The sequence below is a fragment of the Pectinophora gossypiella genome, chromosome 23, assembly GCF_024362695.1.
Source record: "Pectinophora gossypiella chromosome 23, ilPecGoss1.1, whole genome shotgun sequence".
NCBI lineage: Eukaryota > Metazoa > Arthropoda > Insecta > Lepidoptera > Gelechiidae > Pectinophora > Pectinophora gossypiella.
In genome coordinates this window covers 5369681-5389136 of record NC_065426.1, presented here as the reverse complement: position 1 = coordinate 5389136, position 19456 = coordinate 5369681, and the positions used below count along the sequence as shown (strand labels likewise).

At 36.7% G+C, this 19456-nt stretch overlaps 4 protein-coding genes across 4 annotated transcripts in view; 2 read left to right on the top strand and 2 right to left on the bottom strand.

The window, feature by feature from the left end:
- The window catches only part of LOC126377382 (paired box pox-neuro protein), a 79906-nt gene extending 73081 nt beyond the window's left edge, over positions 1–6825 (top strand). Inside the window, exons 4-5 of the mRNA XM_050025110.1 lie at positions 1004–1205; positions 5501–6825. Coding sequence (XP_049881067.1) covers positions 1004–1205; positions 5501–6174 — 876 coding nt within the window. The 3' untranslated portion in view covers positions 6175–6825. The remainder of the gene's footprint in view (positions 1–1003; positions 1206–5500) is intronic.
- A 2535-nt stretch (positions 6826–9360) lies between these two features.
- Positions 9361–13482, top strand: LOC126377402 (protein IMPACT-B-like). Its single transcript, XM_050025137.1, has 6 exons — positions 9361–9498; positions 9588–9820; positions 10200–10329; positions 11137–11240; positions 11716–11922; positions 12899–13482. Exons 1-6 carry the CDS (start codon positions 9475–9477, stop codon positions 12990–12992), a joined length of 792 nt encoding a protein of 263 aa, XP_049881094.1. The 5' UTR covers positions 9361–9474; the 3' UTR covers positions 12993–13482.
- A 49-nt stretch (positions 13483–13531) lies between these two features.
- LOC126377326 (structure-specific endonuclease subunit SLX4) lies at positions 13532–18986 on the bottom strand. Its single transcript, XM_050025010.1, has 5 exons — positions 18847–18986; positions 15791–18603; positions 15205–15548; positions 14423–14575; positions 13532–13617 (listed from the first exon to the last, which is right to left on the bottom strand). Exons 1-5 carry the CDS (start codon positions 18870–18872, stop codon positions 13537–13539), a joined length of 3417 nt encoding a protein of 1138 aa, XP_049880967.1. The 5' UTR covers positions 18873–18986; the 3' UTR covers positions 13532–13536.
- On the bottom strand, positions 18628–19309 carry LOC126377427 (uncharacterized). Its single transcript, XM_050025170.1, has 2 exons — positions 19164–19309; positions 18628–19049 (listed from the first exon to the last, which is right to left on the bottom strand). Exons 1-2 carry the CDS (start codon positions 19295–19297, stop codon positions 18878–18880), a joined length of 306 nt encoding a protein of 101 aa, XP_049881127.1. The 5' UTR covers positions 19298–19309; the 3' UTR covers positions 18628–18877.
- Positions 19310–19456: the final 147 nt, after the last annotated feature.

Genomic DNA, 19456 nt, shown 5'->3' with positions numbered 1-19456 from the left:
GTTTTACTTTCCCATAATAACATCTAGGAATACTGGTTTGTTAGGTATAACTTATTTTTGGGATTAATAAATAGATATTCATAATTCTTTTTTAGAATAATAGTATTTTGTCATAATTTTTACAAGGCATAACAGTAGGTTAGGGTGCGGCGGGGGTGGCCCTTGGGCCACCCCTATGCCGCCAGCATGTTTATCTTACACACGAAAAGTATACTGAATGATACTTTTCAGATTTTTTAATTTTGATACATTTTTTCTTACCATGTGATGTCAGAATTATTGATTACTTACTAAATAATTAATAAATACGTACTTGATTTCACAATCTTGAAGAGCATTTATTTTATTTGACTGACACCTGTGTTTTATTCCTAACTCTATGGACACAGAACGGTCTACTGTAAGGCCGACCAATCAGGGACAGCCGTCGGACAGTTGACAATTTGACAATTGTAAGATTGTGATTTAACAGTTTTACTTCGATAGATTATAATCTGACGAATAATAATACGTTAAATTGTAAGCAGTATATTACGTTTCACAATTTTTCGACAGTTCACAATCTCGCGAGATAGATTATAATCTAACGTTATTTACAATTTTACGGTGACATATACACTAGAAACTATGTCACATTAACTTTTTTGACAAATTAAACCGTAAGTCTCATTAAATGTCAAATATGATAGTGCGACAGGGTTCTAAAGTGGGTACATGATATTGCTTATGACTGTACAGGGGTGATGCTAAGTTTATGTAAATATGTACATACTAAGTGTCTACTTCCCATGTTACTATTAATATAATATTTTTGCAATGTTGCAATAAGCAAATGTTACAAAACAAATCCAACTTTCACTTATTCAACCATCTCCCCCTAACCGTTTAAGTACCTTACCTACAGCTCTTAGCAATGAACCAATGAGAACAATATCGCCACCCTCCCTATCCGCCATTCGGATGCGCCCTCTGACAATCTAATTAATCCTCCCTCTCTTTCTAGCAAGTGGCGACCCCCACGGTAGTGAAGAAGATACTGCGACTGAAGCAAGAGAACCCTGGCATGTTCGCGTGGGAGATCAGAGAGAGACTGCTCAGTGCAAGAGTGTGTGAGCCTCACTCCATACCCTCAGTGTCGTCTGTCAACAGAATACTGAGGAACAGTGGCTTGGCTTGGAGCGACGATGAGCCGCCTAGAGGACATGGTAAGGAATGTGTTTAAATTGCTTTTAACTTTTACATGGCTCACAATTAGGAGGTCCCGAGTAGGGACATATCACAAAAATCACTTTGTGATCCCTAGTCTGGTTAGGACATTACAGGTTAATCACCCGATTGTCCGAAAGTAAGGTGTCCGGAAAGTCCGTATAGGCATAGTCACAAGTTAACCTGCAGCCAAAGTGGTTACAATAAGAGGTGATCGGCCTATTACTCATATAGGGACGGGACAGTTTATTTTTATTATTTATTTTATTATTTTTTGTCATTTAGTTTTTATTTTTACTACTTCACTTTTTTATTTTTACTTTACTTCAAAAAAGGAGGAGGTTCTCAATTCGACCGTATATATTTTTATTATTTATACAAAATAATATAAATACAATTATGTAAATCAACCGTTGAAACCCTACATGTCTACTATGTCTAGTCTCCATACACTTGCCGCATACCACGTTGTATGGCGATAGATACCCTTTGCGCGCACAAAGAGCACGCATATCGAACCCCCTCTATCTCAATGTACTCACTTCTATCTTATGTTTTATTATTTTTTTAATGTGAAATTATGGATTTGTGAATTGACCGTTATAAATGTTTGAATTTGAATAGGGTTTACATGAGATTAGCAACTGCAACAGTAGTACAGTCCGCAGTATTATAGTCGCCACAAAACACAGAAACAAAAAAAATATTGTCTTTCGTTTTATAAAGAATATTTCATTGATTTGAAATAAGGAAGATACACCCTACACCTATTGTAAGTACTAAATTATTATCCCCATTTCGCCTAACTCACGTCGCGTCGGCGTTTGAAGCGGTCGCACCAAGACATCTCTGGCTGGACCACTACATCGATTTACCCGCCGTTCATTACGTAGTAACACAACCGCTAGTTATGGTTGTGCTATATCAAAGAAACAATGCATAACGTAATTAGTTTTATAATACGGTAGTTGACTCAGTAAAACATTTCGTATTGTGCATATTGCGGTCCCAGTGGCTATGTAGCGAAGTCCTAAGATGGAAAACGATGAACCTTACGCTTAGGCTACTTACTAGCTTAGTCCATAATAATATAAACGATTTATCATTGTGAATTATGTAGGTACCAACCCTTCAATGTTAGTCATATTGCTAGACAACCTGAGACCGACTCAGCTTACTAGTTACTACCTACTCACTAAGTTTGCGCTTCGATAGACTTCAGTTTGAGAGTCCTGACCTGGTTTGTCCCTCAGGCGATTTCAGGTATAGGAATAAAACTATAAAAAGCAAACCACTCACCTCGACCGATGTGAAGATGCGGTTGTAACCAGGAGTCCAGAACACGTGGCTGGCAAAACGGGCTCGATAGTCCATGTCACAGAGGCAGCCCAGCCTTCGACACACAATGTTCACAACACACAGTACAAAACAACACAGGAATTGTTCCAAAGTTTAGAGCACAACCGCGGAAACCGATCTTTATAAAATAGTCAGTCGTAATGCGTAGACAGTATGGCCACAGATTAAATCATAGTTGCGTATGGCGCCAATGCAAACACTCGACTGCGAACCCGGTGGCCACAGATTATTACATTGCAGTATACCCACATATTAAAAAATTATAATACCCGAACACATCAAAACTTTAAACATGAATAAGTCACTTCTTCTTCTTCTATCGTGTGGGCTGTGTCAGGTGTCAGGGTTATTATTGAGCCGCCATAGGCCCCTGACATGACTCATGTAACGACTACGTACAGTCATGAGCAATATAATGTACCCACTTTAGGGCTCTGTCGCACTAACATATTTGACATTTAGCGAGACTTCAACTTCAATTTGTCAAAAAAGTTAATGTGACATGGTACCAAAGTGTATACATATTAATGCTCGTGACCGTACTACATGAGAAATCACTGAATGAGTCACTTGAACTGTCACTGTGGTCTAGTGGTACATAGGCTTGCTTCTCAAACGGGGAGCGCCGGTTCGAATCCCGGTACTGAACTTGCAAGAGTACCTTAATTCGAACATTAAATTATTAGACGGCGATACGGCTCACCACCTATCACGTTGGTCTAACAGAAAGCTAGGTTAGGGTACTTAGTTCATCTTACGACGGATGTAGCTCTGACTACCCCATTAGGATGTAGTCGTGAGCTTATTTGTGTTATAAGTAAAGTATGTATTTATTTCATTAGATGGTCATATTATTAATTAGGAGAGTAGGTATTATAATCAATACTTATAGAATAATGAATTTAATTTATGCTACGGGTGCAAAACTGTATTTTATACTACTTAGTAAACATATAAATGAGAAATCGTTTAAGCCATAGATATAATTAAAAACTATCAAGAGGTTATGTTTAAGTGAAGGTAATTTTAATTTACTACAAATCGCACTTTGTGACCTGTGTGCGACTATTAGCGATTAGCGGGTGAAACAGGTTGTAAAGTTGGCTAGTTGACAGTTTTCGGATAAGCATTTAACAAATTACATTTTTATACCTCTTAATTTTTTTTTCCAAAAAGATTTATATACACATACAATACATAAACTCACGCCTATTTCCCACCGGAGTAAGCAGAGACTATAGAATTCCATTTGCTTCGATCCTGACACACTTCTCAAAAAAAGTTCTAGTTCTTCTTATAAAAAGCTTTATATAATAGAAAAAAAAAACAATTTTTCTTCATTAATTCCAAATTTTGCACGAAAAGGGTTGATCACGTGACATTTTGCCCAGTGACGTCACATTTCAATAAACAAAGAAACTGTCAATGTACCTACCGATTTATTTCGTGACTATTATGTTATCAATGAAAAGCGTTACCAAATGAGAGCTTTCAAAGCTCCCCATTTGTAAGATCAATTAATGACTGCTATGCGACCGAAATCTGCGGTAATGAGAACATATTATATATTTGAATATTTCAAAACCAACTTGAAAATTGTATTAGGTGAAGTTGCTGAGCCACTATTTAGTAGGTAGGTACATTGAATAACGAATATTTGTGGCTACTTGAGCTTTAATTTAATAATTGATGGCCCCGGTATCGCATTCTCGCGTAAGCATTAAATAATGTTAAACATACATACATAAACTCACGCCCGTAATCCCTAATGGGGTGGGCAGAGCCACAAGTAATCAAAGACAACTTGCAGCCACTGTTGATACGAAGTCCAAAGATGGATATGATGAACCTTTTGGTGATAAGGGATCAGCCTATCGCCCATAACATTAGTCCATCATGTTAGAAATAATGTTAAACTTTTGTGATAATTAAATAATGTTGATGCATGTTACGTTAGGAAAAGTAGGTAATTAACATGTAACTTAAGCTAGTAACTTATAAAAGTGTATTTAATAAATAGTAGATCGCTTATACGCTACCACTACTGGCTCCCTACTTTAATGGCGGCTGGCTTTGGTTCAAAAAACTTGTCACCGAGCCGATTGCGCTATAATTAAATAAAAAATAACATTATATTTATAATAATGCGTGTGTCATTTCCTTACACCTGTCGGCTAGTAAGAATGTCCGTCCGTCTATTCTTTTACTTTGTTTTTCCGTTGATTTACGTCCTTTGTTTACTTTAAAGTTTATTTGTTTTTGGTTTGGTTAATTGCCAACGATTAGTAGAACATTATTGTCGGTCGGCTCTCTGTGTGACTTCAAGTCATTGAATGTCTCTTGTGTGAGAGACTTGAACGTACGAAGGAACACATTTTACAAAAGGTTACCTTATTTAAACTTCAACAGTTATTTAATTTGGGTCATTTTTGAAAAGCGTGTGTGTATTTTTGAATATTCAAGTCAGTGAATTCCAATATACTTAGGTAGGTACTTAGTAAAGGATTAATTAGTTAACAGTTTATATCTACCTCTACTGTATATTTTGGCGTTGGTTCTAATAATAATATTATACATTATACCTCTAGTAAAGTTATCATCATCACCAGCCCACTAACGTCCCCACTGCTGGGGCACGGGCCTTCCCTATAGATGGATAGGGAGATCGGGTCTTAAACCACCACGCGTGCCCAGTGCGGATTGGTGGTTATTTAACGACTACTAATGCAGCCGGGACCAGCGGCTTAACGTGCCTTCCGAAGCACGGAGGAGCTCGAGATGAAAACTTTTTTTTGTGGTCACCCATCCTAAGACCGGCCTTTGCGAAAGTTGCTTAACTTCAACAATCGCAGACCGAGTGCGTTTACCGCTGCGCCACCGAGCTCCTCAAAAAGTAAAGTTACAAGATTATCTAATCTCAAACTTTCTATTACAGAACCGTATCCTCAACCGGAGCTGCCGCCGAACGTGATGGACTACATGTCACTGAAGACATCGCTTCCCCCCACTCCGCCCAACCCCCCCTACTTCGCGCACTCCGCTGTCCGCGTCCCACCCCCCAACGAGCCTCCCCTCTACGACCGACGACTCGCCACCTCCTGGCTCCTCACCAACCAGATGCAAGCGCAAGGACTCCTCAAACCGTACCCTATCTCCCCCTGGCAGAGAATCATGATGCCATACGACTCGAAGAACTTCCCACCCTACGCCCTCTCTTTACATAACGACCTCTTGAACAGAATAAACACGGATGAAGTGAAATCGGAAAATTCTGAACACATCTCCGTCGAAGCAAGCGACGACAGTACCGATAGACCCGACACTGATGAGAACGAAAGAAAAACGCCACACGAAAAAGAAAAGAAGAAGAACCCATATTCAATAGAGGAATTGTTAAAGAAACCAGACAAAATCGTAAACTCAACCCCGATCGGATTTCAAAACTTCCTTCGCCAACCGAGTGGCAGTATGGTCGAATACCAGACCCAAGAGAAAAACTTAAGCAATAGAAGTTCACCGGCCAGTTACTGTTCGGTGCAGAGCGGCGTTTCAAATTCGAACGATTGCTTCACAGAATCGGCCAGTGCGGAAATAAAGGCGGGAAATTGATCCCACTATTTCTAGTCCAAGGAAACTACGTACTGGCAAGATATTTTAATTCCTATTTTACCGCGTTAACAATAAAAAATAAACAAGCGGTGAAGTAATTAGATTAAATTTCAAATACCTACTTATACACGTTTACCGTTTGTTTGCTTTTTTTTAAAGGCGGTTAAGTACATAATTTTCCTCGCCGCCATATAGAAAGTCTTTAAAATAAATTTTGTAAATATGTTATGTACTTATTTTTCCCACTCATCGCCATATTGTAATGTCTCTAAATAAAATACTTAGGTACTTACTGTTAAAATTAAGTGTTCATAGTAACCATTATTCTATTCTAATTTTAAATTATTTTGTATATTGTTAAAATAACTTTATCTAGGCAATAAGTGTACATAAATTAGTTCTGTATTTAACTGTGTAACGTAATTCTGTGATACGATAGAAATTAGATTAGTAGATACTTTATGAACAAAACATTCCTTCTTCAAATAACTTTTATTATTTTAGTACGTAGTAGGATTACCTAATATTATTTACATAGCTTGTAAGTATTATTTAATATTCTTTCATCGTTATTCTTGGTAATTGTAAAGTCGTAGATTTCCAACTTAAATGTATTCATTGTATGTTGTAGAAGCGCAATAGTTGTTTATTTAAAAGCACAATAAACCAAATAATCTAGTGGTATCTGTATTATTTCGTGAAACCCACGTTTTATATGAGAAGCAAACGTGAGCTATGGCAATCCATAGCTACCCTACATATTGGGCCTTAAATTGATAGACTGAGTGCAAAATTCCTCCCTACGTTTCCAGGCTAACAGCCTCCGTGGTCTAGTGGTTAGAGCGTCGGACTCACGATCTGGTGGTCCGGGTTCGATTACCGAGTCATTGTCGAAATCATGGTAGACGTTAGTAGAGCGGGACACTGGGGCATGGCGGACTATGGCGCCTGCTCGATCAATGTTAATAAACAAGGATTCAAAGAGCAGGCGGTGACCACTCACTGGATGGGCCACCTGTCTAGCCGACGCGACGCGTGAGCACCGCAAGGCAGCAATATGGTTGTGAGCAGCTCGGGGTATTAAAAGATATTATACCGCTTTCTACAAGTCCACCCTGCGAGCGTATACCTACCTCTAACGCCCCACCGTGGCCGGCCAATGAAGGCAAGCCAGAGGTGAGAGACGTGCAGCCCGCAATGGGATTCTCAGGCAAGCCAGAGACGGAGGACCTAACTGACTCTCGGGGGATCTCAGCTGCATGGTGTCATCACGTCACTCATCAACAACTCGCCGCAAGCTGGCCTGCGGAGACTGACTGCACTGTTGAATTCACCAGGTTCGCTGACGAATTCACCAGCGGGCGATGGGGTCGTCAAGTCCCTACGCCTTTTTAATTAGTATATTATTAGACAGATATTATATTCCATTACAGACGGTGAGCCGTAAGGCTCACCACCTATCACGTTGGTCTAACAGAAAGCTCGGTGAGGTGTGGGTACTTAGTTCATCTAGCGATAGACGTACCTTTCACTACCCCATTTAGGATATAGTCTTGAGATTATGTTGTTATGGTTTTGTTCGTAATCGAAATCTGGGGAAAAACTCATCGTTAACATAATATCCTCGTAAAGCTGAGGTTTCCAAACACAATAGTAAAACAATGGAGTTTGGATTTTAAAAGAACTGTCGGCGTTACGACTATATAAGCAGTCTAATAGCTACGTTTCACTACACCCACTGCTGGGGACACGCTTTCCGTCAATCAACCGGAGGGGGTATGGAGCATACCTACTCCACCACGCTGCTGCACTGCGGGTTGCTGGAACTCCACCTATCTACATGAAATCAAAAAAATACTGCATAATATTCACATCAGTCTATTAGAGCCATAAATAACTTTCTATGAAATAAACATGTCAGCGCGATTGAAATCCAGATAAACAATATTTGCATTGGCATAATTCGGTCCTATGAAGGCTGTACGTATAATGTGTGCCATTGCCTACCAAAGTTTCCGGTCGCGTATTTCCATAATACTAACATACACCATAGATTTGCATACGCGCTCGTTCATTACGCAGTAATCTCAAATAATGCCATTGGATAAGTGTAATTTGTACCGGTATTTAATTAATTTCATGTCGACGCCATTTGATTTGACTATTATAAACACATTTTGCAAGGCTAAGCAATGTGTAGGTATTATTTATGATTTTGCATGCATTCTTTTGTTTTAAGTACCTTTAATTTGTACCTACTAGAATAGTAGGTAAGCATGGACAGGTATAGGTTTTGAAATCATAATTTATTATGTTATTGTAGTTCATAGGTGCAATACCTATTCATCTTACGACGGATGTACCCATAACTAGGTCGTGAAATTTTCAATTATTTCCCCCCTACTAGATACCTACATAGGACTTAAAAGTAGGCGAGGTGTGGGTGTAGGTACTTTATATTACCTATGTACCTTTCCCAACAAGATTAGTTATATAAGTCACATGCGAGCACATGAACATTGGAGTTGAAGCGGTTGCCGTAGCCGAAATCGGCTGGATCATCATCATGCACTAGAGCTAAGTTGACAGTGTATTCCTATTCTATACCGGTGCATACTATTCTGTAGTTTGTATTTTCATTACAGGAAAATAGTCTAACTGACGATATTATTTATTTCTGACTACCCTGACAGGGATTACGGCATTGAGTTTCATATCAATGCTATACATACATAAACTCACGCCGTAATCCCTAATGGGGTGGGCAGAGCCACAAGTAATCAAAGACAACTTGCAGCCACTGTTGAATCAATGCTATAGGAATGCAAAAAATTAAAACATCCTGCTTACTGTCTTCATCCCATAGTGGTAAGCGTGATGATTATTTTATTTTTACTAGAGTACCTACCTATACGCATAGAATAAGGAATAATAAATACTACGTAGTATACGGTAAAGTAGCGTCCTCTACCGGTTCTAATTTGCTAAGTTGCTGCACTGACATCTAGTGTTAACTATTTGTAACTCATATTTACAAGTTTTGATGATAAAACGAACGTGCTCTTTTGTAATTTTGACATTTCGTTTGAAGTTCATAGGAAGTGTGAACATCGGTAAAATAAAAAGAAGGGTAAAAATATTTTTTGCGATAGTTCTGTCTCTGTCTTACATAAGAACTTGCAACTTCTACATTTTTATTTTAGTTTGTGTTGAAAAGTAAACTTGGAAGGACGGATAAATAAGTAATATTGCTGATTTTCACCTTTTTTTAACACAAAAGCAGCCTTAAATTTTGTTAAAATGGAAGATAACTTAGTGAAGCAGGTAAGTTTTATTCATACTACCATTTATAGACATATAAATCTATCGAAAATAGAAATGCATATTTGTCGTGGTATTTTCCTTTTCTCTAGGCTGAAGAAGTAGAGGCTCTTAGCTCTATATACGGAAGCGACTGGACAACGGAGAGCGAAGCATCAAGATCATACTCGATCAGAGTAGAGGATAATAAAAGGGAGTGTATTTTGTATGTGACCATGCCAGAAGGCTACCCTGGGGAGTCACCTCCGAAATACGAGTTGTCGGCTCCCTGGATGGAGAGAAAGGATAAAGAAAAGCTACACCAAGCTTTGGACGAAGTTTACTTGTAAGTTTGTAATTTATATTATTATAATGATATATAGCTGGTTATTGTATAATATAACTTAAAATCCAAGTATGTCAAAGTTGTACCAGATATATTACCGACTATTGACTGGTACTAATTTAATTTACAGTTAGCTTTTCACATTTATGACTCAAAAACGAATAGTTTATTAATGTTTTATAAGTTGCAGCTCATCTTCATCTCTTAATTAAATAATGAACTTACGAAAAAAAAAAATACCACATCAAAATACCATGTTATGAAAATACCATGTAATAATATTTATAACAAAATATTGCAAAATATTTTGTTATAACAAAATATTGCAAAATATTTTGTTATAAATATTATTACTTATGGAAAACATTATTCTTTACAGAGAAAATATAGGTGAAACAGTAATATTCCAGTGGGTGGAGAAAATAAGGGAAATAATGCAGAACATCAAGTCAGTGGAGACCCAGAAGAAAAAAGAGAAAGCTCCCATAGACACTTTGGATCTGACAGAGGTATATTGACAGTAATAATTATTTTACTTATGAGATATAGAAGTTAGCGGGATATGTTTGTCAGACGCATCTAGAGCGATAGACAGTCATTACTCGGTAGGTGCCTCAAGACGGATACAGAAGTCTGAACAACTATTAACGAGCAACTCTCCGGCATTAACTTAGATATTGAAATTCATTTTTGAGATAAATCTTTAACATGTTTACGTGATTGATTAAAAAAATTTAAGTTAACCACCCTTGTGTAGGGCCAATGGATAGTACAGCTGTTACTTTTAACCTCTCATCTGCCGGAACGCGGATCTCGACCAGACACAATGTAAAATCTATTGTGTCTGGTATCTCGGCAGATGAGAGGTTAAGCACATCTCATTCAAAATCTCTGTACATTCAATGAATGCAACTTTAAGACTCATTTTATAATGGCCATGTCATTAGTGCATACTTGCATTTGCATATAAGTATCCCCAATATAATAACTATGTATGACTAATGCAATTTAGCTAATTATTTAATCATTTTAACTAATTATCAATAACCTTTTTAATATTTATTCAATTACAACATTTTTAAGTTAAAATAAGTAAACTATTTACTTTTGCTTGGCTTGGTCTGTCTTAGATTAGCGTTTATACATATATTGTATCTTTTGAGCATGGGCAAGGTACCTTATAATAAATTGATAATTTAAAAATATTATGTTAATTGGTACTTTCTCACCATAATTAAAAAAGAATACCTCTTTGAATATGACTTTTAACTATGATACTTATCAAAAATAATAAGCATAACACCTAATCTTTTCAGTTAGAAATCAGTTGTCCAGATATAACACACGGTGAAGTGATCCAGGACAGGAAGAGCTCCTTCCAGGGACATGCAGCTGAGGTGCATTCTATGAGCGATGTCAAGTGAGTCATATATTTGTTAATAACCTCCTTCTTTTTTGAAGTTGGTTAAAATACTGAGAACCCATAGTTAATATTATAACTTATAACTATAAATGGCATAGTAATTGAAACATCTGTCATGGGTTACTATTACTATTTAGGGTTGAACTACACCTGGCTGTACCACAACCAACTTTCCTATGCTTCTATCCTTTTCTGTCATTCTGAACCGTAATTTGCTAGAGCGAGATAATGCGCACACACGCGACAGAATCGACGAAGCTCTTTATCTTGCTTTAGCAAATGACGATTCTGAGTGACAGTAAAGGATAGACGCATAGGAAAGTGAGTGATGTTTCCTATGCTTTTTTTTTGATCCATCGCACTGTTCAGCATTTAGTTCTCAATCTATTCTATAGAAAAGTAGCAAATTAAAAATGAATTCAACTTAATGCCACTTGAAGCCCCACTCATTTCAATCCTACCTTTATTCCAGTGCCGTGTTAGCAAAACTAAAGCAGAACAAGAAGATTCTGAACGCGACACACAACATGTACGCATACAGGATCGAGCGTAAGACGGAGCGCGGTGTGTCCGTTCTGCAAGACTGTGACGACGATGGAGAGGCACATGCGGGGGGCCGCATGCTGCACCTACTGCAGATACTCGACCAGAAGAACACACTCGTTGTCGTGTCCCGGTGGTAAGTCTGTTCATATAATCTTATCTTATCTTATTTAGCCTATACGATCCCACTGCTGGGCAAAGGCCTCCCCTTGATTTTTCCACTCCTCTCGACTTTGCGCGATCTCCGGCCAATCCTTGCGATAAGCATTGAGGTAGTCACACCATCTTTTACGCGGTCTGCCTCGACTTCTAAGCCCGCCCTGAGGTATCCAGTGAGTAACGACTCGTGCCCACCGCTCCGGATGCATCCGACAAACGTGTCTGTTCATATAATAATTAAAAAAAACACTTGAGAGTTCCATAAGTTTTCCGACGGAAATTATAGATCAACCGGCCTGTATCATCCCTCCAAGTATTCGCTAGTGTCACGTACCCGTACTTGTACAGGGTGTATGTGACATCATCACGAGGAAAACCAAGGTTGATGATTCAGAATCATAAGCTGAATCAACCCCCTCAGTTTTCGTCACCATGTCATTTACCTGTATTATGGTACATAGCATACACATATCGCCTTTGATTTAATACGAACTCCCAAGATTAAGATGGTGCACCATCAAATGTATGGTAAAAGGTAACCGCGCGAGCAATGTGTGAATTTATTTATTTATTTATTTAAAAAAGTACAACCACATCACACATATTGAGCTTATTCCATAACTTAACTAGGTATTCTGACTGATATGTGTAACAATAACTCGCGAAAAATATGTACTTATCGCTGTCAAGTATATATTTTTTTTTGAAAACATACCCTAGAAAGTTTTTCATTAATGTCTATCCCAAAAACAAAGACAAAAGATTATCTGTTGTCAATCTGTACAGTGCCATCCATATTTTTGTGGGGAAGATAGCTTAGAAAGTCCCCTCATTGAAAGAAACCGCGGTTTTTTTTGAAGGAAATCACATTATCAGAATGTGATTTGTCAAAGAGGCGCTTGATGTGGTTATTGGCTATAAGGCGACCATAAAGTTAAATTCCTCGTTTCCAGGTATGGTGGCATACAGCTGGGGCCGGACAGATTCCGGCACATCAACAATGCCACAAGACAAGTAATACAACAAGCTGGTCTACTGAAGAAATGACGTTCAGCTCACTCTTAGACTGTGACACAGAGACTTTTATACAGTTTTGTATATCTTTGTAAGGCGACAATGCCTATCTTGGGTTCATGCAGTCAATATTCTCAGACTACTATTTTGTAGACTTATACATTGATGTATATATGGTTAAGTGTTTACAAAACAAAAAGTAAGTTGCACGCGCGGGACGGCACCTGGGTCGCGCGAATATTATATCGAGGGCTTCGCTGCGACTATCGGTCGAAACCCTCAATATAATTCGCGTCTGGAGCATTCTGCAACTTGTTTTTTTTTGTGTTAGTGGGTGTCTAATCCTGAATTAGAATTCAATTATATTACTTATACAAAAATTTAAATTGGATGGTACTAGCAAGCTACCTTGCATCTGAAAATATGAATTGATTTTTAACTCTTGTAGAAAATGTGTCCTCAAAGTTATGATGTATGAATATGGATCTCTTGTAAATAAATCTTGTTTATTATGTTAATAAAATTATTGCAGTTTTATTAAAATTAGGTAAGTATATTTATAACATTCATGATTTTGTTAATAGTGTTTTTTATTCTTCGCGTTATTATCCGCAGTTTTTACAGTTATGCATTTTTTGTCCATGAATTTGAGTAGATCCTGAAATAAAAAAATAAAATATTTAAAGTTGTAAACAAATACATAATGTTATCCCTTTCTTTACAACAAAACGGTGTTGAATTTTAACTTGCCTTTTGACTAACTAGTGCCGTCCTGGGGGGTTAAAATGGCCATATCAAATACGTAAGTTTATGTGTGTAATATGGTGCTGCCAGAAGGCAGGCACTAGTTATATCCCTTTCTTGCACTAGTAATGCAGGGGGGTTAAAATGGCCACATCGAAGCACTTCATCTAAAAAAGCAATATTGTGTTTTGACATTTGTTTGCATTACGCACTTACTTTTATATGCGCAAATGTCAAAGTGCAATATTGCTTTTTTAGACACATAAACTTACGTAGGTACCTAATCCGTATGGGGTGGGAAAACCACTAGCACTAGTAATCGGAAGACAATTAGTAAATTTATCAGCACAGTAAATACGTCGCGTGTTGTTATATCGCCGGCTTCGACCAATAGACGAAGCGATATCTACGCAGATAAAACGTCCTACGGCTATTGGTTGAAGCCCTCGATATATGTCGAGCCGCGTGAAGTGTGGTTGTTTCACCACACAAAAAATAATGCACTGAATAAATGATGCTGATGCCAGCAGACACCTAATTTTATTTTTAGATTTCTGTCATTTTCTTATCTGCTGAAACGGAACACGGACAAAATATAACCCGACAGAATGAAGTTGAGCACACGTCATACGGGTTTTATACCAGCGAGATACCTACTAAACTATTCCGGGTTATAGCTTCATTTAAAAAAAAAATAGCATACATTTTTAACAATTTACCTTAGGATCGTATCTGTAACCATCGGCAACTAGGCCTTTATGAATGACGTCGATGTTAACAGGCTCGTAGCGAAGAATTGCCTCACGGAGATGACCCCGGGTGCTCACGTAGTTGTGGAGCGCTATATGTAGGGGCACTCGGCATGAATGAACCTGGAAGGTTGCATAGAAAAGCATTAATGCTTAATTTAAACTGAGGATAAAAACTACAAGTTCAAATGTAGGCGGCAGCACTGTTGAGTGCTCCTAAATTTTGACAGTTCTCCATACTGTCCAGGTAAAATACGTGATAAAATGTGGAGCAACTTGAAGTGTATTCTGTCTGAAGGATGAGTTGGAAAAAGGCAATTTTGATTAAAAATAAGGTTTTCTAAGTTTTCTTCTTGCCAATCTTTGGGGAATAAATACCTATGATTTTGCAGTTAAACGCTGCGCAAAGGTTTTTGCGCTGCGTAAAGTGTGAAAATATAACCAAATGTTTGTTTACTCAAATAGTTTGCGGAACTATCAAAATTTAAGAACACTCAACAGCGGCGACACCTGGTGGGAGAAATAGGCAGTTTTGCACCCCATTCATACAATGTTATAGATATGGGAACACATTTGAGAAAGAAGAGTATAAATTCGAAATTAACATTAACTTTAAAAACAGATTAATAGCTTTTGCAAGAACTACGAGAACACTGATGGGCAGGCCTCTTCATTCGTCCAAGGTGACTTTCAATGCCAAATTGGCCAATGTCCTATTAATCCAACCCATTAGTAGGAAAAAGAAATATTACCTTGGCTTTTTCTCTCTTTTGAAAAACCCAATCTTCTTCACAACAGTGTATTTCTTTTATATCTGGTATCACATTTGTGTTTTCATAAATATTATTTTCATTTTCTTTGTCTAATTCTTCCATATTAACATTTTCTTGTGTTCGTACTACATGTCTTTTCTTAGGCGAATTTATTGTTTTTTTGGATTTAACAATAATATTATCTGTGTCGTCCTTAGGATTTGTTCTTGCGTTATTGAAATTGTTTGGTTTAAGTTTTTTTGATGGTGATGGAATATCTTCTTTTGAACATGATTCAACTATTGGATGAGTTTGGTTGTACAAATGTGTTAGAAGTTGTATAGCTGAAAATAATTATAACAAATCGTTAATAAATAGTAGGACTTTATCACATCATGAGGGTAGACAGTCTGTATTAAATTGGCACTCCAGAACAAGTAAGATGATGGGGAAATTACACAATCAATGTTGTAGTGTTAGTGTAGATCATGTCAGCATAAGGACATGCTTTCCTACATCAAGAAATATTCGGCTGGGGATACCCAGCCACCAGTAATAAACATGTTTGAACTGATTACATTGTTACCTCTTTTCCGCTTGAACGGTTTCAGTCCATACTTGTCCAACTCCGCATTTCGCTCAGGCGTACTCATCGCCTCGTAATTCAACATAGGCGTCACTTGATCTGTTTTGATAATATACTCGCCGTTTTTTGGTGTTTTCGCCATATTTAAAGTTCTCTTCGGCGATCTGAAAGGCGTAGACGATGCAGTGCCACAAGATTTAGTTGGAGAGCTTATTTTATTACTTGAACTTGGAATTGTACTTTTTAATTCAACAGCAGGTAAACAGCTATCACTCAAAGACCTATTTAAACTTCTTTTAAAATTGTTGGATTGTCTCAAGCTGGGAATGTCAGGTAGGTTGTACATAACAGAAATGCCGCCAAAATCAAAATTTTCCTGTCGAACTTCCACATCGAGTCTCGATTTATGCATCGAATAATCAAGTTCTTTGTCGGATATTTCGAATATTTCCGAAGTTTGACTGGAGTTAGATACGAGATCGCTGTTTGTGTTAGTAGTTATTCCCAAATTGTCGTTATTATAGTCTGTGATGTTTGATTTCAATGATATACTTTTAGATTCAGATGCTGACGACGCATGACTCTTCACCATATCATCAAACATTTCATCATAATCTATTGACACATTACCAACTCTGTTTAAACTATTACAGTCATATATTCGTGAAACACCTCCTTTTTCTGTTACTTCTTCTGAATCTGTAGATTGTGTTAAGTCAATATCATCTTCTTTATTTTCAATTACAATAGAATTATAAGTACTCTCATCAAGACATAATACAACATCTTCAGTATGTTTTTCACTTCCATCTGAATGGTGATACACAAATTCCTCAAAAAAGCTTTCAGTGTTGGTGTTTTCTAAATTTTGATCTGATTTTAGAGGACTTTTGGTTTGTTCATCTGTTACATCAAGTAATGATATTTCGTTTTGTGCTTTTGTTAGTCCAATATTAGAAACATTTAAATGGTTAGGCACAATGCATTCTATGGGATTTATTGCTCTTACTTTCACCTGACCATTTTTATAGTTTTCTACATTGTCTAATTCATCTTCACTTTCAATAATTACCGATTTGATATCACTTGTGTGTTTTATATGATTGATTATTGGATTTCTACTAATTTCTGTATTATTTGATTTGTTATTAAAATCATTTTGTGAGACACTTAGTATTTCCTTTTTACTCTTGAGTCCAATATAAGCGTCATCATTCAAAATAATAGTATCCTCCATATCAGTCTTCCCACTTATTTCTACAAAAGGTAATTCTTCATTAGTGTCAGAAGATTGTGTTAAATCCATACTCTCAATGTACTTAGAACTTACTTCTGCAGTTTTACTTTCTTTAACTGCTGTTACATCTTCCTCATCATCGGAGTTTTGTGTAAGGTCTATGTTATTTTCAATAATATGTTCTTTTAAAGGCTGAGAAGAACCTACAACACAATCTGTCATTTCCATAAAATCATTTGACCTTCTTTTAGTAACATTACTTCCTTGTGATAATTGAGAATTAGGTTTTATATTTAAACTTCTTTGAGAGTGCAAAGGCATACATTCAGTTAAATCCATTACATCATTACATACTTTAGTTGCATCTTTATCACTTACTTTATCTTGAGATTGTATTAAAGAATGTCTGGAATTGTCTATAAGAGAAGACACTTCATCGTCGAAAATATCCGGCGAACAACTTCGAACATTTTGAGTTGTTTTCAATTCTAACATATTAATTTCTATTATATCTACAGCTTTTTCTTTACAATTTAACTCTTTTGTGTGAGATCTTATGTCACTGATATCTATATTATCATTATCTATAATATTTATACAATTATCATCCATTTTATTATTTATTTCAGTATTACGGCCTGTAGTACTGTTACTTGTTCCAACCATATCAATTAAGTTTTCTTGTGGTAATAAATTATATTTACTCTTAACAATTTCTTGAGCAGACTTTAAAGTTGAACTAAGAACAATGTCAAGTTCTTCTTGTGAACAATCTATTCTATTAAAATCAATGTTTAGTCTTTCACATGTAGGACTGACAGGTCTTCCAGGAATGTCAGACCAGTCTTTTAGCAAACAACCAACAGCATTTGATGATTGTTCTATCAAATCTTCAACATAAAATATATTATTCGTACTTATTTCTTTATATGGTATATCAGTCACTAAGTGATACAATGTTGCAGAATTATTTCCAGGTTTGGGATTTTCATCAACTTTTGAATTATCAAAATTAGAAAATAAGATCTGCGAGTATCTATCATAAATAATTTGCTGCTTCTCAGCTTCACTAATTTGAAGTAACTTATAGTTTTTCCTATACCTTTTCAATTTCTTGCTTTTTGTTGCTGTGATTTTAATATCAGGCACAACAAAACCATATTCAAGGAGTGTTGTTCGTATTTTCCCAGTCCTCTCTTGGCTGCTTAAAGATCCAGAACTCTGTATATTGTCGACTTTATTCTCAGATGCCTGCAGCGACTTAGACAAAGCAATAGCTAGTTGCAACTGTTCGGAATCTACATCTAGTCCAGACTGCTTACATATCTTTTCAAAATCATTAGAATATGCAACAAGTTCGTTCTTTTTGGACTTTAAAACTGTCCTTATATCTTTCTGTCCTCTAACTCTCTTTATGTTTCTCTTAGTTTTAGTCTTACTTCCACTTGGTTTCGTAGAGTTCTTTGGACCAGTGAAATTCTTTTTCTTTTCTTGAAAGTCAGATAGACTTTCATCCATAACAGATTTGTGTCCGGCAAAATATTTACTTATTACTTTGCACCGATTCTCATTTTTGCTGGGAACAAATGAAACAAGGATGTTAATTTATCTTTTTTTTTATTTACATATGGAAAATGACAAATTCAAACTGACTACTGAATACGATTGAAAGTAGACAAAAGCAAAGACATCATATTAGGGCATTTGCATTTAATGAACCAATATAACACGAACTGTGACAATATTGTGCAGTGAAACTAAACAGAATCACTGCATAAGGAACATTCAATACTAGTGTATATGAAATAATGCTACCTACCTATTACTAGGACTATCTAAGCTCATATTAATTATATATCAGGACGGTCAGGCCTTTGAGCGTCTTCAATCATGCGTCTCATCTCAGTACTGCTCATCAATGGTAATCCTGCTGCTATCATCCTCCTCCTCTCCACTTCTACAATAGAATCTTCATATAGCTTCTCTGAGGCGTTCCTTAGACCCTCAGTGACGCTGGTGAAGCTGTAAAGATAAATTCATTTTCATTCAAGATAAACAAAAACATAGTGCGTTGTAAATGTACTACATAACCTCAAATTTTTGTGTTGAATTGTAGGTAAACAGTAAAGTACTTACTGGAATATTAAGCCAGAAATTATGCCAAATGTAATAATACCAAAACCAAGAACATTTCTGAATGTAGCGGCGGGAGTTCCTTTCATATGCCTAGGTTTCCATTTTGACGTATCAATCCCGAAACGGCTAGCCATTTTGGATTTTGAAAAACGTTCCGTTTTGCGTTGGATTTTGGTTAGATTATTTTAAGTCAAATTTTAAGTTCACTTTGAGATCTTGAAAAGTTCAGCAGAAAATAAGGTTTGCTTTTGCGTAAACAGAAACGTTATATAACAAAACTTCGGATACACGTC

Coding starts and splice junctions, on each gene's coding strand:
- LOC126377326 (XM_050025010.1), bottom strand. CDS start 18,872: ATGAGCTTAGATAGTCCTAGTAATAG. Junction 15,549..15,790: donor ACCGTTCAAGCGGAAAAGAG/GTAACAATGTAA, acceptor AATTATTTTCAG/CTATACAACTTCTAACACAT. Junction 14,576..15,204: donor AAAAGAGAGAAAAAGCCAAG/GTAATATTTCTT, acceptor GCAACCTTCCAG/GTTCATTCATGCCGAGTGCC.
- LOC126377402 (XM_050025137.1), top strand. CDS start 9,475: ATGGAAGATAACTTAGTGAAGCAG. Junction 10,330..11,136: donor ACACTTTGGATCTGACAGAG/GTATATTGACAG, acceptor TAATCTTTTCAG/TTAGAAATCAGTTGTCCAGA. Junction 11,241..11,715: donor CATTCTATGAGCGATGTCAA/GTGAGTCATATA, acceptor CCTTTATTCCAG/TGCCGTGTTAGCAAAACTAA.
- LOC126377427 (XM_050025170.1), bottom strand. CDS start 19,297: ATGGCTAGCCGTTTCGGGATTGATACGTCAAAATGGAAACCTAGGCAT. Junction 19,050..19,163: donor ATTTCTGGCTTAATATTCCA/GTAAGTACTTTA, acceptor TTATCTTTACAG/CTTCACCAGCGTCACTGAGG.